Source organism: Planococcus citri, chromosome 1 (genome assembly GCF_950023065.1).
Source record: "Planococcus citri chromosome 1, ihPlaCitr1.1, whole genome shotgun sequence".
Classification (NCBI taxonomy): domain Eukaryota; kingdom Metazoa; phylum Arthropoda; class Insecta; order Hemiptera; family Pseudococcidae; genus Planococcus; species Planococcus citri.
Window position 1 is genome coordinate 41,351,953 of NC_088677.1, and position 27,830 is coordinate 41,379,782.

At 31.6% G+C, this 27,830-nt stretch overlaps 1 protein-coding gene across 2 annotated transcripts in view; it reads left to right on the top strand.

Annotated features, from left to right (window-relative positions):
- Positions 1–26,943, top strand: part of LOC135831971 (high affinity cAMP-specific and IBMX-insensitive 3',5'-cyclic phosphodiesterase 8-like) — a 109,803-nt gene extending 82,860 nt beyond the window's left edge. Inside the window, exons 6-20 of one of the 2 annotated variants that reach the window (XM_065344876.1) lie at positions 3,231–3,418; positions 13,152–13,211; positions 15,850–15,904; positions 18,380–18,547; positions 20,293–20,507; positions 20,614–20,735; positions 21,585–21,721; positions 21,926–22,033; positions 22,270–22,454; positions 22,570–22,848; positions 23,557–23,684; positions 23,786–23,928; positions 24,008–24,172; positions 24,270–24,399; positions 24,518–26,943. In XM_065344876.1, the coding sequence (XP_065200948.1) occupies positions 3,231–3,418; positions 13,152–13,211; positions 15,850–15,904; positions 18,380–18,547; positions 20,293–20,507; positions 20,614–20,735; positions 21,585–21,721; positions 21,926–22,033; positions 22,270–22,454; positions 22,570–22,848; positions 23,557–23,684; positions 23,786–23,928; positions 24,008–24,172; positions 24,270–24,399; positions 24,518–24,882 (2,448 nt within the window). In that variant the 3' untranslated portion in view covers positions 24,883–26,943. The remainder of the gene's footprint in view (positions 1–3,230; positions 3,419–13,151; positions 13,212–15,849; positions 15,905–18,379; positions 18,548–20,292; positions 20,508–20,613; positions 20,736–21,584; positions 21,722–21,925; positions 22,034–22,269; positions 22,455–22,569; positions 22,849–23,556; positions 23,685–23,785; positions 23,929–24,007; positions 24,173–24,269; positions 24,400–24,517) is intronic. The other variant, XM_065344877.1, reaches the window with a different exon arrangement.
- The last annotated feature ends 887 nt before the right edge of the window (positions 26,944–27,830 follow it).

Genomic DNA, 27,830 nt, shown 5'->3' on the forward strand with positions numbered 1-27,830 from the left:
TTGAGGTGTCCTCTCCAGAATCGGCTTAAATGTGGATAAATTCGTTAAACAGGTCGAGTATCACACACAACTCGATTTTCAGCTGCCCAACTTCATATTAACGTCTTCTGGAGCAAATTAAAAATTCTGGAGAAATTGAAAAATCGCGCTGGAGGTTCCAGAAAGGCTGGAAATGACGATATTTAGATTTGGGGAATTAATACATATCAGTTTTAGGATTTATTTTGATCATTTTTACTGATCATGTACCTACGTATTTTTTTGAAAAAGGTAGATATAAATCACCAAAAACAGTCAATTTTGAATTTTCAAACGTTCGCCAAGTATCGAGGTTTGAAGTTGGGCAGCTGAAAATTTGGTTTTGGGGGTTTTTGACCATGCTCTTTCAAAAAATCGTGGTCCCGTTCAAATTGGCGGCGGACACCTCAAGAGGTTCCCTTGTGAGTTACATTTCATAAAAGGCGAAGATTCAAAAAAAAAAACTTTTTTTCGTAATTTTGATGTATTTTGTGTTTATTTGCTGAAATAAATTCAATAATATGTACTAACGAGATTTTATTTTAAAAATTGAACAAACCCCCTCATAAAAATTTAAAACAAGTTTTTTTCTATAAAGAAAACTTTTAAAATTTTGGATTAGGTAATTTTTGTTTTTGAATGCGAAAAACTCAATTACCTAGGTATATTTCAGAAAAAACAACAACATTTTGACTGACAATGAAGGCAAGTAGGTACCTATCTACTTACCTATCCCAACCAGCGAAAATGTTTTTAGACTATAGAGAAAGTGAGAAGAGTCGAGAAATAAATTATGGTATTGAATTTTAATTTTGACTTTTTTAGTGACATTTTTTCCAAAACACTGAAAAATTCAAAAACGTGCTGGAGATTTTGGAATGACTTGGTTAATCCAAAGGGACTGGAATAAATACGTACCTTGTGGTAAATTTGTCAGCTCCCTCCCATTTTTTGCGAGCCTACATTACCAAAATTCTTATGTTTTCGTTTCTAAAAACTTGAATTTTTCTCATTTCATTTTTAAATATATGTAACTGAACACAAGTGATAGGTACCTACTTCGGTATGATTGATTCGTTGGTGGTTTAATTCAATTATTGATACATATGGATTCACATTATGTAAGTACCTATAGTTTATTACTGGGGTGCAAATTTTTCTGCGCCAATTGTAAGAACTTTGAAATATGCACATGCGTCAAAATATATACTTAATTATATATGCAATGTTATTGAGTCAAATACGCAATAAAAATGCAATATCGGCGGGGATGTTTCTTAAAACAATTTGTTAGATCAGATAAATATAATAGGTAGGTACATATCTAAGTAAGCATATTTTTTAAGATATTTCAAATTCAAGTGTATAAAAGTACAAAAAAAGAAAAAAAATTGCAAAAAATGGGAGGAAATATTTTGATTTTTCCTTGGTACCTGATTCCGAGGAATTTTTTTAGGTACTTCGTAATGTTTTTGCTCAAAAAACAGTGTTGAAAGTGGATTTTGGTAAAATTTTTGAAAATATGTACCTGCCTACTCAAAATGCTTAAAATATGGGTAAGTTAGCCTATTATGGCCTACTGCCGTACACGAATACAATACAAATGCAACGAAAGCTTAAGAGAAGAATCACCTTTTCAAAGCAGACAACCCGAATATGTTACGTAGGAAGAGGTATACTTTACTTGCTACTAATAAATATAAACATAAATGTCTCTTATGATAAATCTTATATACTGATACTCGTACCTACTTAATATGAATTTCTGTCAAATTGCAGCAGGTAAAAGTAATGAAAAAAATTCTTAAACAGACAAATTTACTAGCGCAGAAAATTGGAAGGGAAATTTCAAATTACATTCTTCTTCACAGGTGGAATGAGACGATAAATCGAGCAACTTCATAAGCTTCCAAGGTTCACTCAAAAAAATTTCTCCTTGGCTCATTTTTTGTTGTTTTTTTTCAACATATGAATTCGCAAATTGTTTATTCTCTCACCTAGTTCATGGAAAAGCTTTTACCTACAGCTAAAAGTTTTAGAACCGAACTATTTCTCAAAGAATGATGTCTCTTACCAAAAAGCTGTAATAGGTAGTCATTCGTTATTTTTTTTTTGTCTTCAAAATTACATTATGGTAGAGTATTACACAAGCAGGTAATACTTAGATATGTAATGTAGGTACCGCCGTACATGCGATCCACCCTGTATACTCAAACAGGGCTGAGACCTATGGTTTTCATTAAACAAAGGCTAAAGCATGAAAAGAACCATCACACGAGAGGTTAATGTTAGGCCTACTGCTGACATTTTCGCAACCCACATTGTTTTTAAAACCGATTGTTTCGGAGAACAAAAATTATCTCAATAAGAAAGAATCTCGAGAAAGATGTAATTTCGTTTCGCTGTTTGTATTGTCTTAAAATGTTCATTTTTTTCGATCGTGTAATTTTTAAGAGCGCAGAAATATAATAATTTTGCTTATATTTTTACTTGCATTACGATGAAATCCGCTGTGCAAAACGAAGAATCTTGTTACAATATGTCTTGTAAAATATCGTAAATATAATAAGGAAGTAGTGAAGAACTCGTCATTAATTAATCTTACTCATAGCGTGAGTAAGTACGTCGTTCCCCAGTTTGTCTCACTACCATGCCATGTTTGCTCGAATGGCGAAAATAATAAACGTTTTAAAAGTAAATGCAACCAGAAAGCTTTCAACTTCGTTATTATTATTTCAAAAATCCAAAACCATTATCTCGGTGTTTTTTTTTTTCAACTTTCAACATTTGAACTGAAAAAGCATCTAAAGCGTTAAAAGCTGGAAACACGAATTCTATAACGGAATAAATCTAATAGGCATGTGCATTATAAATGGTCTACGTTTTAGGTATCTACATCATGAACAGCGAATCTCGACTAGAAAATTTTGCCGTAAAATAATACCCACGTACCTACCTAATACCACATCAATGTAGCTAGGTATAGGTATAAGGCTCGAAAAAATTTTCTGTTCATTGATATACCGCATATAGGTGCTTTGAATTTCTTTCAAGTTTTTGCTTCATTCGTCGGGCAGAGGTTTAAGTACCTATAAATTTACATAACCTAAACGAATCGGACTTTCCGGATTTTGAAAATGTGTCGGACTATATAGCTATTCAGCGAATGTGATAACCTTTTTTTCTTTTCTCTTTTTTTCTACCTCTTTCAGATACTTTTGTGTACCTGTAAAGAAGATGCTACCTGGGTTGGTATAAATGCCGCTGTCGATAAGCTAGGATTTATCAAAGAAGCTGCGAATACAATAGAAATGGCGTTGGTATTGTTCCAAAATATGTATCATCAGCTTGTCCTTATTGATGTACGAATGCGAAATTTCGATGGAGAAAAATTATGCAAGTATGTGAAACCTACGTTACCTATCTACTCGTGTAAGTTGTATTCTATAAATAGGAATTATTAAAGCTACATTGAGCGTAAGAACTGCCAAGTAGGTAGGTACCCATTTACCTATATCATTTGCTATTCGGAATTAAATGGAATTTAAAATATCATTTTCATGCCTAAAGTATTTTTAACTACAGTAACTGTATAAAATATTCTAAGATTTTACTGCGATTCGTTTCCACAGTTACACGATAGCTATGTACCTCTACCTACCTACCTCTTTTTTAGAATGATATACGTAAAGGTAGGTAAAGTATTTTTCGGTTGATGAAGAACTTCTTTATTGGTATACCTACTTATTTAATAATTTTGAAATACTTGGAAAAATGTTCGACGCTTTTGTTTTAAAAACATTCTATAACTAAAATTCTTTAGATTCTAGTTTAACCTGAATTTCTTCTTGCGTGAAGGCCACTTTATTCGAGTGAAAATTATGGAATATTTTCCGAAGCGTTTCTTAAAAAGCGCATGGAATGTTTGTCAATTCGTAGAAGTTTTATACCTCATAGGCGAGGCAGATGGAATTTTTTGAAAATTAGAAAAATGACTACCTACTCAAAGCGCTAAGCGCTTACCATTCGCCAATCGAGATAAACTGAGAAATCGCGTTAAAAAACACGCACGAAAACATAACAAAAAACCAACAAAGCAGCTTATTCCTTTTTTAAAACATTTCAGAAAATATCCATTCGAGTAAATTCCTAATTAAATTTTCATTATTTGAATTTAAAATCAAATTAAACATTCGACTGACAGATTTATGATGAATTTTCATTTCACTTTGAATAAATTCAAAAAGCATTCTTATTTAGCTGAAGAATTTTTTGGTCAATCTCAATTTAACTGAAATTCATTTTGTAGATTTTTTAGTGAATTTTTAAAAATTCAAATTTGAGCCAAAACTGGAGAAAAATCAAAATTTTATCAAATTGACTTGGAAAGTAAAAATTACGTTTGTACTTATAGTTGTACCTTATTTTCGATAGCCCGAGTTAACAGTGACACTTTCGAACCGTTCTGGAGCCTCCAGCAGATCCTCGAATTTTTCATCAGTTTTCGAAAAAAAAACGTTGTAGGTAATTTTGGTGACTCTTTTGGTCGACTTTGGCGTATAGTTTCGAAATATTTTTATCTCATTTCAAATTCAAGATTTTTACCCGTAGATAATAGGTACATATCTATGTAGGTACTTATTTTTGGAAAAAAATCAAAATCTGCTGGAGGCTCCGGCAATATTTCACCATTGTAGAAACTAAATTTCATACATCAAGCTGAAAAATTTTTCTGCCTCGTTTTGAATCAATGCAAATTTCGATACAAATAAAGAAATAAGTTTGAAATACGAGTAAGTCCATAACTGTATAGGTATAGTTGGTAGGCATAGATATGTATATTTACCTACAAATCATTAATCTTGTCATCGGTTGGTAAAGATATTGAAATGAAACGTTTCGTGTAGCCTACCGTAGTACTATGTAAGTATTTATATGGGAAAATTTCTATCAACATAGGATCGAATATCCAACATAGGCATAATTATAATCTTCGAAAGAGAATTCATAACTTTATGAAAACTTTATCGTCTCACTTAATGCTGGCAAGTTCTGTAATGTTAATTTCCTTTATTCGGATACATAAAATATTCATGCTCAGAAATAATCTCTTCAAGCATTTTGATTTGCGGTCAATAGATTTCATGGTAGGTACTAGGAACAGGTAGCTATGGTACTAACTGAATACCCATAGAATAGGCAAACAAAAAACGTAAATCTTCTTGAGACGTTATTCGGATAGGTACGAATTAAGTACGTTCCTAACAGTATTTTATTAGTAAGTAAGGTGCGTTCTCGAACGATTAATAGTGAATTTCTTAATAGATGTGTATAATTGGGTATAACTGTAACTCACCGACTTATCTACGAGTACGTATGAATAGATTGATGGAAAAGGCTTGTGTATTGTATACGTATAGTAACTTACCGTTTATAATAAGAGGAAATTTTGTGTTACGAACGTTTATAAAATTCCTATTGCATTTATGTACACTTATTCTTCGATCATAGCTCAGACCATTTCCAAAGTGAAAAATGACATTTTTCCAATTACCATATTGCCATAAGAAACCTACAGACCAGATTACTGATCCTTATTACTCACGAACACACGTTGAAATAAAGTTAACTAAAAAGAAAAAGAAAAAAAGGAGTAGGTAGGAGGCATAGCAATGATGTATAATCCAAATTACCTACAAATTAACCTGGCTAAATATTAAATGTAAAATTCTTATTTGCATTTTCACGTCATCTAATATAACAAATCGTATACTAAAACGCTAATTAAAAGCTCAAAGAAGATTAGAATAAATACGTTTATTATCGCTTCAGAGATGGTGAAAAGCGCTGATTGCGCTTCCCTAATGGAAGTAAAATTTTCATACCGTGCTAAATTCGTTAAGAAGTAAAATAGCTAGCAATGTTTCTCGACTTCACTAATTAATATATTCAAATTTCCTATTCCTTGTTTCATAATTACGATGTAATATAGGTACATTTGCGAATACAACTAAATTTCATTTCAAACATAAACTACCTGTAATATATTATTTTTACCCAAATAACGCATTAAAAATATTACCATTGAGGTGCCTAGACTTACCTACCTGCTCGAGCCTAATGACAATTACTTACATTGACATCTTGATAACTTCAAAATTACTTACACTAATACACATCATAGGTAGATAAATAGATTCGTAAGTAGTACTAGAAGTTGATAACGTAGCATTCTCGTATATCAAAATGTAATGTGGAAAGTTGTAAACATGTGGTGGTAATTTTCTTATCAGTTTAAAAAATTATTATTTTTCAATTTGTACTTACATGTTTGAAGGTGAAGTCAAATTTCATGGTTTTCACCGTCAATGTCGAGCAATTTGTCGAACTAGCAATCTACTAGAAATCGACGTGAAGTTCCATAAGCCGCAGTCAAACCAAAATCAAAGAATCGTTTTGGTTTCGTGCTGGCAGATAATACGTATGTAAAGTAAAAAACAACGATGACGGAACAATTTTTTTTAAATTACATTTCGTATAAACGTTATACTCATTTGAAATGATATAAGGTACCTAAGGTTACATACCTATATGTAGACGTACAGGATGTTCTACCAAACGCTGTCAAACTTGGGCTTTTCGCATGGGCGATTATAGAGGTAGAGGACAGAGGTACCTACCCAAAGCCGTGCGAATAACAACAAATTGATAAAAGATGTTTGTGAATGATCTTGTTGGTTTTGTAACGTTAGGTACCATTTTGTAATCCAAAATTTTTGATTTTTTTTTGTTTGGTTCTATTCAGCAAGGTTTGAATATTTAATTTTGAAAAAATATTATTTGTGCCTGCAAATGGGCCTCCGTAAAAAAGTTCCCAATAAATTAGCATTAGCTTATATCACTCTTACTCTAGGTATTTGGAAAAGCAAAGCAAAGCAAATGAAAGGGAAGGAAATAGAAAAAACAAAAATATACGTTTGTCAAGTTTTTGTAAAGAAAATGTTTATGGAGTATGGATATTGGATGATTGTATGATTGTTCGTAGATACCTATAATTGATTAGACCCCTTAATGCTGTTCTTTTCGTCAGATGAGATCATTTATGGCAAATATTTCTCATTCGGCACTCTTTTAGATGACATACGAGTATCACAAGTACCTTTACCTACTTACCACTTGGTTTTTTCTATCATTCCTTAAAAATGAAAACGAAGGAAAAATTCGGAAAATCAACTCATTGAATGAAAACAAGAAAAACAAATAAAGTCGCATTTTTATGCACCCGTCTCCTTCCAAAAAAGAACAGAAAATGAACATGAATTGAAGAAATGTGGTTAAAATTTTAAATATGTATTCAAAATATTTTCCAAGAAATTATGAAATTTTAAGTTGAAGAAAATATAGACTTCAAATTGCTGACATTTTTATGACTCGACGTGTTTCTGAGGTACGTATAGGTACCTAATTTTATGACATCTTTTTGCTGGTCCTCTACTTTGATTGAAAAAAAAAAAAAAAAAAAAAATGTACCTAAATCAGAATCAGCCCATCCTATGGGCTATGTATTGCTTCCAACTAGAGAAAAATATGTTTTTTGAGTAAAAAATATGTCGCTCGATAATAAATTCTTCAAGAGCGAAAATTCCAATTAATTTTTTAAAAACTCCCTAATCGTACCTTCATTTTATCAGTTCGCGGAAATTTTGTGTTTCGTTATCTATTACATCGAAAGTAGACTTTTGTTGGAAGTATTATTTATAGCATTGTTATAAAATTTTGTAGCGATCTCTTTATAGCTTCGTTTTATAAATGACATTCCTTTTCATAAAGTTTCCGAAGAAAATTACACCTGAACCAGATATTTCGCGGCGGTTTTATTTTCAAATCGTAATGAATAATTTGCGATTATTTTTCACCAGCTAATTTAAATTATATTCTGTTTGACGATGCTGCCATTAAAAAACTTTCTCCGCCTTTTTACTCAGACTCTGTCTTTTTCTTTTTTAATGACTCGTGTCCACCCTCTAGCAATGAATGGGCTCTGTTATTGCGTTAATTTAATAAAAAAAAAAGTTCACTTGGAAAAAGTAAATACCTGCCTATAAGTAAAAAAAGGTGAAAAAAATCGTTTGAACGGTACCTACCTATATTTTTTATTCTATCGTCCTTTGATTGTTCCACTCCCTCGGTACATCGTTCGTTCGTACTTTGGTCTGCTTTTTTTGAAATACAAAATTTTTGAATCTATTTTTTCTGCGTTCCATTTGTATGACAACTGGGCACATTTCATGAGATTCAATTTGCTCAGCACTCGGTTGATGATTTCACTCCAATTTAAAGGGGGAAAATGCGACAACAACAACTTTTTTTGTACACTTAGGTGCCTAAGCCTATTAAATACTTACCACTTATGTACTATTATTATTATTATCTACAGTTGTAGGTAAATTGTCGTTCATGTAGGTACATATATGTACCATTGTACCTATACTAATAAATATATGTAATGAATTATGCTGAATAAAAAATGTGAGGTAAAAATTTGAGTTTTACCTCTCTTTTTTTGAAGACTTAGATGGCCACGTCAAATTAACCTATCAGTTTGTCCAGAAATGCCAATAAAATATCCGATCATTTCTGACACTTTTATTTTGCGAAATATACGGTCGGTATATTCATAAATCAAATTTATTATTTAGGTAAAAGATAATTTCTCTTTTCGAAGAATAGGCACCTTTCTAACATTGTAGGTGGGTTCGGTTTTCAAACGTATAGTGTTAACATCAATTTTTTCAACAGAAGCGATGTAGGTATATCTACCTACTTATTTATTCATGTAGGAGAATTTAATTGGTTTGTTTATTATTTATTCTTAATTCTTCTTATTTATTCCACTTGAAATATGATAGAATTTTGATGAGATATTTGCGATAAAATTATAAAACTTGAGGCAACTGTTCTTATATGCTTTAAAAATACGTTATATACTTACTTAGGTGTGTATTTATTGGAATAGGTAATATCGAGAACTTTGCAAAACTGTATTTATTTTCTTAAATTTTGTTTCAAAATAGATATCCGCCTACTCAATTGTTTATCCGAATAATTATTGATCAACGCAAGCAAAAATTTTTTCATCACGTAGCATTTTTCACCATTCGAGTATACCTATACTTAGGTACCTACCTATTTGTTTTGCATTATTCATTTTCACGTCTGAAATTTAGGTGCAAGTAGGTACCTATTACGTAAAAAAAAATCGAAAATGTCAAATATATTTTACTAAACAAATGATATAACGTAATGAAATCAATAATACCGATATGTAGGCTATACTTTCTTTAGTTGACGAGGAAATACAAGTTGGGGAGAAAAAAAAAAGAAAAGTGACATATGGAATTGCGACAATTTTAGTCTCCGTTTCCTGCGTTCATTTCCGACAGACGAATAAAAATGTAAAATTTTTAAATTATGCTCATCACTTCTAACAAAACGTTCCATTTTCATTTTAATCCTAATATAGCGTGTTATTGTTTTTTTCCGCTTACTTACTTTTCTCGAAAATTTAAATAATTCGAGCATGACTTGTGAAGAATAATTTTGAATAGAAAACATCTAGCTTTGGTGATGACCTGCTAATAAAGTAATCCGGGTGGTAGAAGGAATAAAGTTTAGTACCTACTTAATTAAACCTAGGTAGGCTCCCTGTACTTAAACTTCTAATTGAACTTCTAAATTTAAAAAAAAAGTTGAAATCCAAATTTTAGCGAATTTAATTCAAATTCCTTGCGGTTGCGAGGATCCTTTGTTTTAATGATCTTTATTTAGTTACCTACTACCCATAGATTTATAGACTACTTACGTATAAAATTGAAATCCATACATATTATTTTAACCTTAGGCTTCACCTACTGCTTAAGCCTGAACCCTCAAACGTTTTAACCCAATAGTCATTGACATTCCCTCCCTTAATTTAAACCACTTTATGAATTGTTGTGATTGAAAATGATTGAGTTATATGTATTATACACGTAGGTATTATTGAATACTTACCAGTAGTAATTCAAGAGCGTTTTCCGCTATGAGCGAGGAAAAATTTTGATTAATGAGTTTGCACGTATTGGGGGGGGGGGGGTTGGATCGACTTCTTCTCTAGGAAATTTGAAGATACGTACAAGGACGATCGTAAATTTCATGTCGTGGCTTTTTAATAGGTAACCCGAAAAGACGATTATTTCTTACGTGTGGCATATTTACTCACCCCTTGGAGTAACATTACGTATTTACGTGTAGGTAAGTAGGTACCTATACCTACTACTTTTTAGCGGCAGTTTCAAAAAATTATTTTGTCATCTTAGTAAGTAAGTATGTACTTCGGTTACAAGCAAACTGTTGATTTATGTATTATTAAGTACAAGTACATATTTGTATACACATAAATGGAATGTTTAAATCAATCTGTTTATTGTCTTTTTTTAAAATGTGTAACGTAGTAATGATGAGGTTTATACTTTACATTCAATAAAAATTCTCTCATTTTTCAAAAAATGAAACGTCAAAATGTCTCGTTTTGATTTCAGATTTTTTATGATTTTATAAGTATAGGTACGGGGCACAAACATGGTTCGAATAAACGCACTAGTAGCTAGGTATATTTTTCTGAATTCTGATGAGGTACATAGGTTATTCGCGAATTCACGAATCGCTTCGATCGCTGTTGTTATTGTCTGAAAAGGGAATACTTATTTTTGGGAGTTACTTTATGAACTTTCAGGCATGTGACGTCATTGTATGTACATAAAATATATACCTACTCGTGGAAAATGTTTCCGCATTTTCTCCTTCTACAGTATTTACTTATGGATGCAAAAATATTCCACTCGTCATTAACCAAAACAATACTTATTAGGGTTTCAATAGCCCAAACGTTGAATTTTTTTTAGAATTGTGAATGTTTCTTACATAACCTAAAACATAGGCTGGTATACATACCTACAAGTACCTACCTACAATGTACATATCTATTGCACTTTATTTAAACATTTTCCTCGTGCCGTTAAATTTCATTAAATTATCCGCGTCCTATGTACACCCAAAGGAGATTAAACAAACAGCAAGACTCAAACGAAGGTACTTATTAACCTTATTATTATAATTATTAGATACCATACTTTAACTTATTATGCCATAAACCATAAATCTCATGCAAAGGTATAGATAATACTATTTCGTTAACGTCCGTCACGTTTACGTTTTTGATCTTCTTTCCCAATATTCGAGCTGTCTATATGTAGTATAATATGATACGAGTATTTCCATAAACAAAACTTATAGGTGCTTAAGTACCTATCTACAAAAAAAAAAAAAAAATTGACGATGCTGTGGAATAAATTATAAAAAGAAAATGATACTACAACTGAAACTGAATTTGTTTTTTCCGATTCATCCCGCCCAAAATATTACGGTTTTTATGGAAAAATAAGTGGAACTAAAACTAAATTGAAAACTGAAACCGAAATAACTAAAACTAAAACTAAAAACTTAAAACTGAAACTGAAATGTTTTAGTTTTGCCACCACTGCATCTATAAGTCACGAATACCTAGTACCTACCTAATTACATGTACCTACCTTGAAAGATGTTTTTTTTATACCATTTATTTTTGTTTCTAACCTTAAAAAAGTTATTTTTACAATTTTTTTGATTTTTAAAAACTTAGATCTATAGGCTTAATTTTATTTAATTTACGATAGATAATTGGTTCTAATGAAGCGTTTGCAAGTTGATTAGGGTGATCTTGTAAACGATCTTGTTGTTTTATAGCATATTTAGTTATTTCTTGAGCAATTGTCGAGAGAAAAAATGATGCTCCGATACCAAAAAAATAATAATAATTGAAAGACCCTTCAAAATAGGCACGCCAGCATCCAAAATTTCAGATGCTGAAATTCATTTTTTGAAATTAGACAAATTTTTGAAACCCCCGTTTTAGTTTCTAAAAAATATTGATTTGATTGAGAAAGCTAAAATCTGGCTTATAGATACATCGAATTTTTGATATTTTTGATTGATGATGGCCATTCGAGTCAAATACGGATTACCTATGTAAGTATATGAATCTCACCGCAGTCAAATTTTAGGAAATTATGTATACCTACCTGTATAAATTGATGTAAAAATTCAAGATTACAAATTAATCCAACTGTGGGTGTGGACTTTCATTGAGACGTTTTTTTTTATACTTAGAATTCGTCATAAATTAAAAATTTCAAAAATTTGCTGGAGCTCCAAAATTAGACCGCTATCATACTAGCAGTGGCGTAGACAGGATTTTCTCAAGGAGGGGGCAAAACCAGATTTTTGGGCATGAAAAATCTAAATGAGGGGAAATTTTTTGGAAATCTATTGTGATGTGTGGTAATTTCATGAAAATGAAGGCAAAATTACTGCTCGAGCGAAGCGAGAGCGAAATTTTTTAGAAAAAATGGGTCCAAACAACGAAAAAACGTCCAGTTTTGCATGTTTTCTTTCAAATTTTCGCTTGCAAGGGGGGGCATGGCCCCCTTCGCCCCCCCCCCTTGGCTACGCCACTGCATACTAGATAGATATGTATAATCGATTGAAGTAGAAAATACTAATTATATGTACCAAATTTCAGCACTCACTTGGGCAAATCACAAATAACATGGAATTTTTTAAAATTTTGAATAAAGATGCATTTTTTGATTCTTTTTTGAATTTTATTTGTTTCGATCTACACTCTACAGTTTTTTCACTGGTCGAAATATTGCCTCGTTGAATAAGCGGATACTTAATTACTTACCTAAGTATACTGACCAAGTGATCGATGTACTTGTATTTTCACAATTCATTCGTATTTTTGATACTCAACGGTTTAAAAAACACGAAACACCCTACCAAATTTGTTGATTGAAAATATAAGGAAGTACATATTTTGATGATAAGGTTTATTCCGAATCCGAATTGAGTCTTTAAGTCACCGTATTCGCTATACCTACTTACCTACCTACAATGTTATCTACCAAATAATATGTAATCTACCATCGCTTGAGGTAGAATTCACCTTTATACTCACAAATTTATTAAAATGTTGGTTTGTTCTTTATTTGCAGATCGATTCGTGAAATAAAAAGAAGTCGACATGCAGTAGTTGTTGCAATTTTCAAGAAAAGGTACGTTTACATTGTTTTTTGCCATTTTTCGTGTAAGCTAGTTTCTTAACTGTACCTATACCTATACCTATTATGCTTACTCTAATCAACACTCTAAAACATTACTTACTTAAAATCAATAAAATCAACTCAATAAACATTATTTCTAACAATTTTACATTGTTCCTCAATTCCAGCTTTCATCGTTAATTGGCTCATATAAAAAAACAAAAACTTGTTGAATGGCGATGAAAAAAAATCATGTACCTAATTTTGAAACTCGACGAAGCACATTGATTACCTATACTTGTCTAAACCGTGTCATAATTAACGGAATTTTCAATTCGCTGCCACTCCAAAAGGAAAATTAAAACTGAAAATAAAATCATCCATTTAGGTGGTATTTGTCGCCCTTTAAGTACTGTTATTTCCTTTGAGCAGATTATTTCTAATTCAACGAAGAATTCGATTAGTACAAAAAGAAAAAAAAGGAAAGCAAAAGAGAAATAATAGGTAGCTTACAAATTTTTTCCTCACTAGGCTCAGTTACTGGTAAAATCAAAAGACAAAGAATTTTTAATTCTTTTTTTTTTTCGAAGTCGCCGTTTTATTCATCTGCACGCGTTTAATTAAATAAGCCCAGTCTGATGTTCGAAAGAGTGATTAACAGTTTCTCTATTTATCAAAGATCTAGTGACATTATATTTGTATTTTACGTAAATGTTAGGTACTATGGAAAAATAATAAGTTCTTGAGAAGAAGAAAAAAACGAAAGCAAACACTTCAGATTGCTTATCTGATCTTTTATAAAGGTAGTACCTACTAGGTACCTACCTAATTTAAATAAGTAGTTATAGCTACCATCGACTTTTTTTGTTCAAGCAAGGTCTGGGTTTAGATTCTATGTGAGTAGGTACATAAAAAACACTGTTTATAGGTAGCTTTTACAGGTGTTTGAAAATTAAAAATAAATTTGAGCAGTTTTAACATCACTAGAGAGAAAACCGACGTTTGCTTTGTTGTTTTTGTTTTTTTTTTGTATTTTATATTTGGTACCCAGCTTATTTGAGGGTATATTTTTTTCACTCGATATATTAATGCAACCGTAGTAGGTATTTTTTTTTTTTTTCATTAAAAACGCTCGTCAAAATCCCATTTAATATTGACAAGATGATTTTAGTATTACGTACCCGATAAGTAGGTCTATTCAAAAAAAGAAAAGAAAAGAATGGAGGAAATAATTAGGATACCTATAGATCTATTTTGAAATTTGTTCGAATTGAAATTACTTACTTCTGTAAGTATTTTTGATGGAGCTGAAAAAGACAAGACATAATAGTGAAAAATTTAAACATGCTAAAAAGAGGTCCTAGTTTTGACAGATATTCAAACTAGGAAAAAGTTGCCTTATACGGTGCGCACCCAGTGGTTTTAACGCTCTAGCTCCGCGAAAAATGAACGAAATGTTCCGAATTTCGAATATGTTATACCTTGATCCCTTGGCTACCGTATACCAAAATTTGAAAAAAATCCATTGGCAATTGTTGAACCTACGAGAACTTTTGCAAAAAATGAAGAAATGCGCACTTTTAGACAATGTGTTCCTATAAGTGCGCAACTGCGCACCCATATAAAACCCATGTATGTATTTTGAGAAAACTGTTTCCAATTCAAGTTATGTCGATTAAAAATTCATTAGATTGAATTTCGTTGAATTTTTTTCCAAAAAGTACTCAAACACACTTGGATATCTAAATATGTATAAATACTTATACAAGAAAAATGTATTTCGCTGAGAAGAAATTTTTACGTGAAGGTTACTGCGTAGATAGAGATACTAATGGAAACACTCGAATATGTGAACAAAATAAAAATTGTTTTGATTTGTTTAAATTAGTAGGTATAGGTACTGAGAAAACTAGTGTGTGTGTTATGTTGTTATAGTCTATTATTAGAAAGGAGAATAAAAGAGGACAAAATTATCTTTAAAATGGTATATTTACCTACGGAATTCACGAATTATTCATTTCTTTATAATCAAATTGTCAACTTCATACATTACTTGAACTATGTACTGTATGTAATGGCATGTGTAATCAAAAATCAACTTTTCAAAGTTGCGAAATGAAATTTTTAACCAGAATGATAAACGGTACCTATCTTAAGAGTTGAAAGATTCGTCATTGAAAGACGGTTCAGACAAACTTAAAGAGCTTTAGACAAACTCGCTAAAAATCCGCGTCAGTGTTGCCGACACTGAATAACCCAGTTTGAACCCTTAAAGGCGACTGCGCATAAAGAGCTTTAACTGCGCACTAGCTACTTATAAGGCAACTTTCCCCAAAGTTGAAATAAAAATATGTTACTTACTTATTATTAACGAAGTGAAAAATATGATGAACATTGGTGATAAAAATTCATTTTTCAATTTATTTTATAACAATGAGCTGCCTGAGATGAGGTGATACTACGTGGGTATTAGTTACCTACCTTACCATTTACCAAGTTACACCATTACAAAGTTACATTTTAAAATTTAATTAGTGGAGTTATTACGGTTTTGTGGAAAGCGAATTTTTTCAATTTGAAAGCAAATTATTTTAATAAACGGTAAGACTACATAGACCTGTTTTAATTAGATTAAATTTTCTCTTTTTAGCTTAGATAAAGATACAAACAATGCTAAAGCCCTCCTGGCAGCTGGTTTTAATCGAGTAAGTTACCTTTGTAGTTGCGGCATTTTTACTTTACCTAAACGTTTTTCATGTAGATAATATAATTTCAGTATGTTTGTTGTACGACATAATATTTTCCTTCTTATCTCTTCTTCTGTTTTTTTATTTATTAATTTTTTTTTTTTTCTAAATGAATACCCACTTTAACTTGCTCTCATATTCTATTTTAAAACTTGACCATAAATAAATTTCTGGCAAAAAGTACAGTGGATTTGACAGAAATAGGTATACTTATACTTACTTACTTACTGGATGATTTCTTCTGGGTAGGTAACTTACTATTTCTGTAGGTACCATTTTTTTAACCGAAAGAAACATGTTGCTGCGCTCTTTTTCTTCCGAATAAATTGCATTTTCTCTTGACATCTTCTTCGGTGTTTTTGTGTGCGCGTGCAAAAAAAATGAAAACGTATTTTCGGTTGACTGTCGAAAAAATTGTGTGGAACTTCTTTAAGATAACAATGTACGATTGTATCATTGTGTAAAAGAATAAAGCATTCCCAAACTACATTGTTGTTTGCTTTTTACTAAAACAGATTAGGAAGGAAGGGGTAAATTTTGATATTTCACGTACCTACAGGTTAAGTTTATTTGTACAAAAATATAACGCCGGCGTTATTCGTCAGCAGAATGTAGGTGAGTACTGTGCGTGTTACAATCCTTTTAGGTAAGTAATTTTCCTGTTTTTAAAGCGATAGGTACCCGACATCTGACTAAAATAGTTTTTTGCCTTGTTGATCCTAGCTTCCTTAAGTATTTGTATTAATGGGTTGCGTATGGTCTTCATTTAACTTGTGATTTTTCAAATAGGGCGTCTGTTTGGTAAATTGTCTGTCGCCTGTAACTATCTAGGTACCTGAGCAAAAAACTTACTTTAAAAAAATTGCGTACCTACCTGTCCTTATCCCTACCTATCTTGAAAAATAAAAAGTGCAAACTGCAGACACCCTTTCAAAAAGAAAAAAAATTAACTGATGAATTTTTATGTAGATACCTATATACGAAACTGAAACCAAAAAGTCTACAACTGAACACTTTTTCTTGCGCAATTTTGAAGTTGAAAGTCTGTAATTGCTGAGCAGAAAAAACAGAAATGACATTTTCTCAATTTTAGACAGTTTCTAATTTACTACAGTTCTCATACTTTAAATTTATTTTGATTCAATTAGGTATCTACATTTTAATAGACAGTCTGTTCTCACAATTTTCGAAATGGAAGCATACATTTCAGTACATCTTGTATGTACCTACAAGGTGACCCATCTCGGAGTAACATCCTTCCAACAGTGACATAGACAACTAAATTTGAAACCATCCAAGATTTTAAACTGAAGAGGCCGAGTTATGCTCACATAAGTACAAAAAGCCACGTTTCAGTCTTTTCAGACAATTTCTACATTACACCGCTCAACAATCGTAATAGGTAGAAAATTATGCTTTGACGCCTTAAATTTTTTTTATTACGTAAGTTCAAAAATTGATTGTTTTCAACATTTTTATTAAGAATCTCAAAAACTACAATACCTTGAATTTTTTGTTACTAAATATGTTTTAGATATTGTAAAAAAAAAAAAAAAAAAATAGAGATTATAAATTCTCCTGCAAGTACAAAAAAATAAGAACTGTCGACAGGTAGAAAGAAATCTTTGATTATAGAACACACATTTTATAAAAGTTGAGGTGGGTACCTAACCAATGGCCATGTTATTTTTAATGATCATCTTTTACCCTTTATTTTTTGCCCAAGAACTCGTTTTTCTTGCCCAACCACGCTGCTTGAATTTGCAAATAGGTACTCTCTTTATTTTTCAACCAAAGATTTATAACATGTAACGTACTTACTTAACCAGCATCAGCAGTCGCTTAAATAAACTTGCTTAAAAATTAAAACTGAAGCAAAGTTCGAATACTGAAACCACGTTCTAGACATGTTGCTGACATGTTTCTCTAATGTTTGCTACTTGTTTGCCAAGTTTCTCTGACATGTTTTCCACATTGTACTTCCTTGTAAAATTTTGCAAAAGGATATTTGGATAATTTTTTTTTTTTACATGAATAAAGTGCGTAAGTAAGTAGTGAGTTGAAGTGTATCATAGGTACACCTTCGCAAATGATCAGAAGAAATGTCAGAATATAAAATCAAATATGCTCCATGCTACTTTCTAATTTTCATTTTTTTTCTTTTTCTTTTTCTTTTTTAGATTCTTAGTTATACCTACATAATATGTAGTTATTCTGTAGTGAATCTTAGTCAAGTACCATATTATTAAGAAACCCAATAATTTTCATAATTATCTTTTTGTAACTGTAACCTCAATTTTCTAAAATTTTATTAATAAAACTGAAATCGATATTCCTTATCAGTAGGTGTATCCTTCATATTTTTACCTGCCATTTACAAATATCAATTTTTCATTTTCATCATACGCGTAATTAATTTGAAAATTTTTACAGGTTTTACCAGAGTGCTCTCTTCGCTCCTACTGGATGTATGAACTGACCGAAATTCACAATGGCGAAGTAAACTTGCATTTAATATTGTCCCAAACCGAGGCGATTTGCGCAGCTGTGGAAAAATCGAGAGACTACATCATGATAACTAATAAGAATCACATGATACAAGTAATCAAATCATTTGTTTTTATGTAGGTACTATACCTACCTACCTACCTACCTACCTACAAATCGTGTACGTAGAGTAGGTACTCGTGCATGTATGTAAAAGTTGATACATATTTATTTATGAGTTGGCAACCATTCAAGTATTCCCATTTAATTATATTATTTCGAATTTAATTTCCGCCCGAGTAGTTTAGTGTGGTTGAAGGAATGCTATACCGCGTAATCATATTAAGTACAAGTATATCTACCTACTTAGTCGATGATACGGAAGAAGAAAAATATAGGTAGGTAGATATCTAATTGATATTTGAAACGCGATTCGAAATAAACTTATCACATTTTGAAATGTGTAAAAAAGCTCTTGTTTCACTTTTTTCCCTTGTAGTTGAGTAAATCTCAATTCATTATGATGATGATAATGCTTATTTTTTTTGTCGTGTCGCATGAGTACCTAGACTAACAGGGGGTGTAATTTTAGATTCTCGCGAACGTAATCTTTTACTTAAAGTTAGCCGTTGCGCGTTCAGTAAATTTCTTAAATCTCGGTTTTCCTGACACAATGAAATTTATTCGTAATACGAGAATTTATATTATGTTTTTCGACGCCAAACGTAGGTATTAATTTATTCTATAGCAAGACACGTATTTAAATGACCGTGTAATTTTTTTTTCGTGTCGTTAAACGAAGTAATAAATGATATACGTCGAAAATGTAATCCGGATGGACGTTCTAATTTTTATCAATAAAAGCGGGAGAAAAAAAGGGGTGCCGGAAAAGTACCTATCCAAAATAATGAAATTGACTACCTATTCTTCACGTGTAAAGTGTGCTATATCGAGGTATTGTAAAAAGCCAGCGAAATTTTTATACCTATAACAAAGTCATTTCGATTTAATGACGATGGACGATTTTCGAAACATACACTCAAAATGGCGAAGAAAAAATCGTAAACTCGCGTGTCATGATACGTACGAGTAGGTACACATTTTACAAGAGAAGAACATTATAAAATAAATAGTTATTTGAAAAGTTTTTTTATTATTTTTTTAAGCGTTAAAACTAAACGTGCAAATGTGAAAATACTAGCGACGATACTTTCTATTGAAATTACTTAGGTATACATACCGTTTCAACTTTATAGACTTTGAAATATTTTCAATAAAAATTTCTGTTTGTTTTCCTCAGATGATTAAAAAAAAAAAACAAAAAAACAAAAAAACATTCGGGTCAGTTTTTGTTTTACGTAGGTGGTACTACGTACGGAGACGTACCATCTATCAGACGTGGAAAACGGTAGTTGAAAGTTGTTAATTGAAAAAATAAATAAATAAGAATCAGACGCTGAAAATTTACACCTAAATATGCATAAATTGAGAAAAAAAGTTTATCGTTGGTCAAGTTGAAAAAAAACTTCACATTCGTTATTATAAACACGCTTGTAAGCATAACTAATTGAAGTAGTAGCTGGCGCCAAAACATACGATCCCAACTATTTCCTATTTTGATTTTATTACTCGTTGTATATTATACCTATTACCTACCTAATTATTCTGTTCATTTTCCATTATCATCGTATGTGATTCAGATATTTAAAAAAAAATTCATTATCTGCATCTACTTATGTAGTTATCGTAACTAGTAGCTACAATATTATTTTCGCGTTATTTTAGGTGATAGGTATGTAGTTTATTCACGGCGTTTGCGTATGCAATTTTATTAACACCAGTGTTATTTCTTCCCATAGTACATGAACAAATCGTGTTTATCGGTGTTGGGCTACACGGTACCAGAAGTAATTGATAAACCGATTCGAAATTTCGATCAATTATCCTGCGCTGATCAAATCATGAGACATTTAGATAGAGGTTTTGAATGGGAAGGAAAGGTAGCCTGGAAGTGTAAAAATAACGACGTAATTTATGCTAATTGTAAAGCATCGCCATACCGTCCATTTGGAAAGTAAGTGCGGGCGTTATTCGAGTAAAATTTACGCTTTGATCATAGGTGAACGTAGCATGTAGTGTATGGTACCAAGGTGTACAATTTGATTTTACATTTTATGCAGAGAAGCTTCGCATTACATTTATGTACATGAAAATCCACAACTTGACAGTCACATTTTCCCGAGGGGTAGTATATGCTCCGTGCGTAAAGGATCCTACGATCTGAAGTCACTAAGTAGCGATGGTACGTTTTTTTTTCTCATCCGCTAATTATTATTAGATCTTTTTTTTTCACCGGGGGTTAAAAATTGTGAATTTAAACTTTTTAAGCAAAGAATACGTAGGTTGTACTTACCTATCAATATCGATACGAAGCGCTGTGCGTTTACAAAAAAAATATCGAGCATCGCTAAAAAGTTTAGGGGAAAAAATGAAAATTTCAGATGGTCGCCGCAAATAGCAATAATGATAACGCATGATTGGTTGTTGGATTGATGTGATAACATTTTCACCCATCACACGTTTCCACCCTACAGGGGAAAAATTCTTTGTGGTACTCGATGCATATTCGGGGAATTGTTCTACAATCTTCAGCAATAATATGCCAGCTTTGTGAATTTCCTTGATCTGATCAAAAAATTGAGAGAAAACCAATCAGGATTCCAATCATAAATTCCAATCGTCAGTATTTTCGAATCACGAATCACTACTCATTTTTACGATTCGAATCGTGCCTACACCTATTATTTCATAATTCGTGTACACGAAAATAACTGCTCGTCTCAAAAAAGAGTGAAGGAAGGAGATTGGTGTTACGGTGAATATGCCTCTCATGTGCTTTCGGTTTTGAAAATTTTTGTTTTATCAATGCCTGTCACATAGGTACCAACTTCCTCGCTTTCATCATTAATAGACTTTTTTACAGTTTTTATCAATTACTTAGTTAGGTACCTACCTACCTACTTAAAAATATTTTAAAATTTACGAAAAAATGTAAATAGTTAAACAGTAGCCTAAACTTTTAAATTACGAATAAGTAGTTATGCAAAAATCGAAATAAAAGTGAAGGTATTTATGAAATAATTTATTATAGGGGCGCAATCGGCAAGACGACAAAGTTTAGCAAAATTGAATAATTTACCCTTGGAAGCTCCCATTACGAAGGTTATTTCACTCATTACCAAAGCGCAGGAAAATTCTTCCGAAAATGTATCTCAAGTGCTGGATAAGGTGAGACTAAGTTATAACAAATATCTACTTTAAGTTAAAATTTTGATTATTTTTTTTTTTTTAAAATACGAATACGTTTCTCATAAACATGACAAACGAAGTAAAAAACTGAATTATGGTACCTACCTAAGTATCATCTTAATATTCGAGGATGTTGAAATATTTAAAAACAATTATTTACAACGAAATGCTTTCTTCCTTAAGGTTGTTGATATACTCCGTACTACTGAACTTTATTCATCTCATGTTAAATCTGAAAGTATTAAATTTGAAGATCCTGTTACATCCGATTTGATTGGAGCCCTTATAACGGTTCGTTGGTTTATTTTATTATTTTTACGTACTTGTACTAGAGGCTAATACACTACCTATATGTACATATGTATTTAATTCGTGCAGTGATTTTATTGATTATGAACGATGCTGCGTAACGTATAAATAATGTATAATAATGATGGATGATTATCCCTGTAAATAGAATTTCTTTATCGGCGGATGATTTTATTTGAAATGTAATTTATTATTAATTTGCATTTTTATGTCTTCAGCCTGGCCCGGTTCCATCGTCGTTTCCACGGCGTAGGAGTTCTAACGATTCCACTATCAGAGCACAATTCGGCTCGCTGAAAGTAAATTTACAACTTTCATGCAGCTCATGGGTGAAAGATGTATTAGAAAATCCATTTTCTTGGGAGTTTGATATATTTAAATTGGAGCGCCTTTCTTTACACAGGTACATATGTATTGTACATATAGCTTATTTTTTTTATCATTTTTTTTCTCGAAAATTCATACCAGTATGTACATTTTTTCATAATTACCTATACCTATCTTTGGGATATTTTCAGGCCATTATGCACGTTAGGAATGAACGTATTATTGAATTTTCAACTTAATAAAATACTAAATGTAGATGAACGAGTAATACAAAATTGGTTGGTTGAAGTTGAAAGACATTACCATGCCCGAAATCCATACCATAATTCGACGCATGCCGCTGATGTGCTTCAAGCTATAGCAGTATTTCTGAAAAAAGAAAAAGTGAGAAAGGTTTTGGACGATATTGATAACGCAACCTGTTTAATTGCTGCCATTACTCATGATATAGGGCACCCTGCACGTTCCAGGTGAATTTATTTTCTTTGCTAGAATTTGTGGCTTTTGTTATCGCTTAACGATTATGATCGAATTCAATTTCGGCATTTCATTCATCTTGAACAATAACGAAAAATGTTGACTCTTGTGTATTTCGATTATGCTCACAATTTCTCAATCGATTCTGTATTCTTAAAACGTTCTTGCACTTACACTCATTTTAAAAAAAAAAACTTACTGTCTAAATTGGAGCCAAAATTGTAAATGAAACAGCTCAAATAAAAACTATCTCATAACACAAACTTGGTTTAAACTCAACCATGCAATAATTAAGTATAGGTTAGGTACACATACACACGGTTCCTATGCAAGCATGCTTGCCTAACCTCCGGAACACAGGGACAACTATGTTCAGTTTAAAAAAAGCTCTGATATCGTCTAGATGATTATCATTTTTGATGAACATATGTAGGTGCCTACCTAATTTTAGGCCTACCTTAGTGGTTGAACAAGCACAAAGTTTCCGTGTTTCTCCACGCTTTTCCGACCTTCACATACAGGCTGAATTCAAACGAGAAATTGCGGTGATTTTCCTTTCTTTGAGGTGAAAGAAATTTAAAATAAAAATTAGTTTGTGGTTAAAACTTTGATGAATTAACATATGTATACCTACTTATTTCTTAATAATGCATTGCATAACTAAGATAGGTATACCTATATTTTTAATGACATTTTTTCAGTGCATTTCTTTGCAACAACGGCGATCCTTTGGCAATATTATACAATGATATCAGCGTGTTAGAATCGCATCATGCGTCATTTACTTTTAAATTGACTCTGGCTGATGATAAAGTCAATATATTCAAAGGTGAGTCAAGTTTTATCGAAAATAAAATAATTAAGCGCGAAGATTCAGCGCGGATTACTTACAAAATGAAAAATTACTGTACTAAATCGAAATGTGTTTAGGACTGGATAAAGAAACTTATAAAGACCTACGCCAAAGCATTATAGATATGATATTAGCAACTGAAATGACTAAGCATTTTGAGCATTTAGCGAAATTTGTCAGCGTTTATTCTAAACCGCAAACAATAATAGACGATGATAAAGTAAGACTATCCCAAGCGTACCTACCTACTTTTTACTTTTCTTAAATTGTCAGCTGTACATCCTCGTTTACATAATCAGGTAACTGGAGAATTTGGTACGGAGTATGCACCTTTAACACCCGAAGAAGAAGTGAAATTAATGAAACGTATGATGATCAAATGTGCTGACGTTGCAAATCCAACTCGCCCCCTCAAGTGTTGCGTTGAATGGGCTAAACGCATTGCCGAAGAATACTTCCAACAGGTTTTAAATTATTCTTTCAATTTTTTCAAGGGTGTATATATGTATAATATACCTACGGTTATAATTTAAAACGATGTTTATGATTGTGGTAATTTAGACTGATGACGAAAAGGCGAAAAATTTACCTATTGTGATGCCAATGTTTGATCGAGCGACATGTAATATTCCAAAATCACAAATCGGATTTGTTGATTACATCGTCCACGATATGTTTGAAGCTTGGGATGGTAGGTATAAATCTTGGAAGATCTTGAAAAAGGCAGATTACGAAGCGCATGCCTACGCGTGGTACATTATAACAAAAATGTCTTTAATTTATTTGTAAATTTATTTCATTTATTTCAGCCTTCGTTGGAATTCCGGAAATAATTCATCACATGCGATTCAACTATAATTTTTGGAAAACATTGAACGATCGAGGAATTATAAGCATGTCTAAAGTTTATTGTCCCGAAATACTAGATAATTTACCATCTTCCCCTCGAGTTGAATATTTGAACGAAATATTGGATGGAAATTTATTCACGGCGGATTCCATTTCCGACAAGCCAGAATGTGACAGGCGCAAGAATATGGATAAGAATCAAGAAAATGAAAAAAATGAAAACGTTCGGAATGAAAATTCAAGGAACAGCTTGTTGGAGCAAGATGAAACAAAAGATTATGTTTCAGAAAATAAACAATCGACGAATGAACAAACACAATTATAAATGCAAAAAATGTGTACGATACATTTACAACGATGCCAATTACCTTACCTACCTACAATATGAAATTAAGTATTTTAGTTTTGAAGAACTATACTATCTACCATGGTACCTACTCAAAAAAAAAAAAACGAGAATTTTTCTATGAATGAAGAGCTTTTTGACCACTTTTTTTATCCCTGGAAAATGATTTTTTTTAAAAACCATTTATGTTAGTATTAAAACGTTTCTTCCACCACAGTGTTCGTGCCATTTTTCCCAAAACGATTCACATTAAAAGAGTCTGTTATATTTTTGTGGAAAACTGCCAACTCTGTTTTATCTTTTGAAGATATATACGCGTTAAACGTTCAAATTATTATTTAATTACACTGAACAGGTCTAAATAAACGTTAATTTGCGTAAATTATATTCGCATATTCGCTGTACATGATATATTCTAGAATTAGTTAATTTATGTGTTGTGTTTGTAATTAGAATTAACAGTTGATTACCTATGTATTTTACAAATTTCCAAGACATTTTTACGACTATCTTCTTCGAAAATACATTTTATGATAATGTTCTTACATATCACATAAAACGATCGTCGCTTTACCTTTTTGTTCTTTGTTTATTTCCCTCTACGAATCTTTATAATATTGTATTGTGATCGAACTAATTTAAACAATATGCTATGAGTGTTGTGGCCTTCCTATCTACTTTTGATATTTGTGCAAGGTGCGCAGAAATATCGAGTACCTACTCCAAAAAAAGTGTTTCGTTAAAAATATACGGAATATTTTCACCTCACTCCAAACAAACGATCATGTAACATCATTATTGATATTCACTGTGACCAACCGAAACATTCAACACAAAACTATTTTGGGGGTCAGCGATATTTCTACGCACCCTGTACATACCTACCTATTTTCTTTTCTAGTGATTGTTGATTTATTTCTTTAACTCGTGTATCTATTACTAAACTTGTTTTTATGCTCTCTTAAATTCTTTTTTATCTGTTTTTCCCCTTCTTCGATGAAAATAAATAATGAAGAAGTTTAATCTATATTTTTCCTACATTTGCGTATAATTTTTGTTAATTATTGATTACTTCTTACTTTTTTGTGTGTATATTATGTTGAAAATATCACAAATTCAACGTCGGTATTGTGAACTGAAAGTTACTTTTTCTCTACCATTTTTTTAAATGTATTACCTGTTTATCTATATTTAATAACTTTTTTATTTTTTGTTCTTTTTCCTAAATGTTATAAATTTTCTTCTTTTTTTCAAACATTTTTGTTCTTTTTTCATTTATTTACTCGGGATTTTTACGATTTACCTACTGTTTGTAAGCGTACTTTTTTCTGTTGAACATTTTCTCTCTGTTCTTTGTATATTTTCAAACCTACTGAACAAAATTTTTTTACATTGTGTATAAAATATTCTTCCATTCAAAAATTTCATAATTTTGATGCAAGTACGTATCATCTCTTTTTTGATATCAAAAGCATAAGTGAACTCATTTTGATTACTTAATTATTGCGAGTTGAATTTTAAATACCAGCACCTTGAAGCTTGAGATGTCCTGATCATGAAATATTTCATTCCCTACACCTCTTCTTAAGAGGAATGAAAAATCGGCAACTTTCTGTTTTATTGAAGGTATGTGGGGTGAACCAAAGTTCAACAATCATATGAATTTCAATTCGAACTTTTAATAAGTACCTACTTATGTATTATTTACCTCAATTTATTCGAATTTGATTATTTCGTCTTCCAAATTTTATATGAGTCGATCTAACTGGTACTTTTCACTTTACTCAAGCCAACCCATAGGTATGCTTAACTGTCGAGATTCTAAATATTCATCATTCATAGTTTGAAATTTTGTTCACCCTGTCGTACGGACATAAAATTTCCAACAGAAAGCAAAAGTGGTTTAAAAAATCATTTTATACTAGTCTCATATTTTGTCTCGCCTTATAATATAATAAGATAAAATATCCTAATTTTAAAGATTAAATTTGTTATGCTCTATGGAAATATACGTGATTTTTCGCTTGAAATGTTCAAAAATGAATTTTAGTTTCTTTTTCGATTTTCTGTTGATTCAAGAACATTGAAAATACAGTGTTTCATGTTCTCTACGTAACTGTAACTTCAGTTCCAGCCGTATCTTCGACATGTATGTAAGTGTATTCCGACTTGTCATCAAATGAATGGATTAATTTAAGGGGATACTACTAGGTACTGTTACCTATTAGTTATTGTTGTTAATTAAGGAAATGGAAAAATTTCTGAGTTTAGAATACTTAGTGGATATTTTCAGAAACGATTCGATCTGATTTATTAAAAGGGGTGTGGATGGTGAAAATACCGACAGGAAATTTTGAAAATTTCTTCAGGACAAAATAACATTGGCAGATTCACTGTATGATACACCTTTGACCAAATTTTGAATGAAATGAATACAGTTTATCCATAAAAAGAATCGAAACATTCTCGATGAAAAACCAATGTAAAGAGGATAAAAGTCTGTATATTTTGCTTTCTGAAAACAGCTACGTGCTCACTGGAATTTTTGAGTACAAATTCCAGTTCAAAGTTCGATTTTTGCTCAGCAAAACTGGTTTTCACAACATTGAGCCTTAATGACTTTCGAACAGTGAAACGCTGGCGCTTTGGGTAAAAAATCATTTTGAACAGGACAAAATTCTGAACATTTTGCTATTTTAAAACACATGTGTGCACTAAAAATTTCGAAAAATTTCAAAGTGTACCTACTAACATACGAGTACCTAACAATCCGAGAATGACAATAGGTACCTACGCAATAAAATCGTTGTTTCTGCACAAAAATGAAAAAATGGTACCTAAATACTATTAGTACTATTCGACGGGAAATTTATTTTCATTCTCTTTGAAAACAGTCTTTATCAACGTACGTAAATTCGCTTATTCAA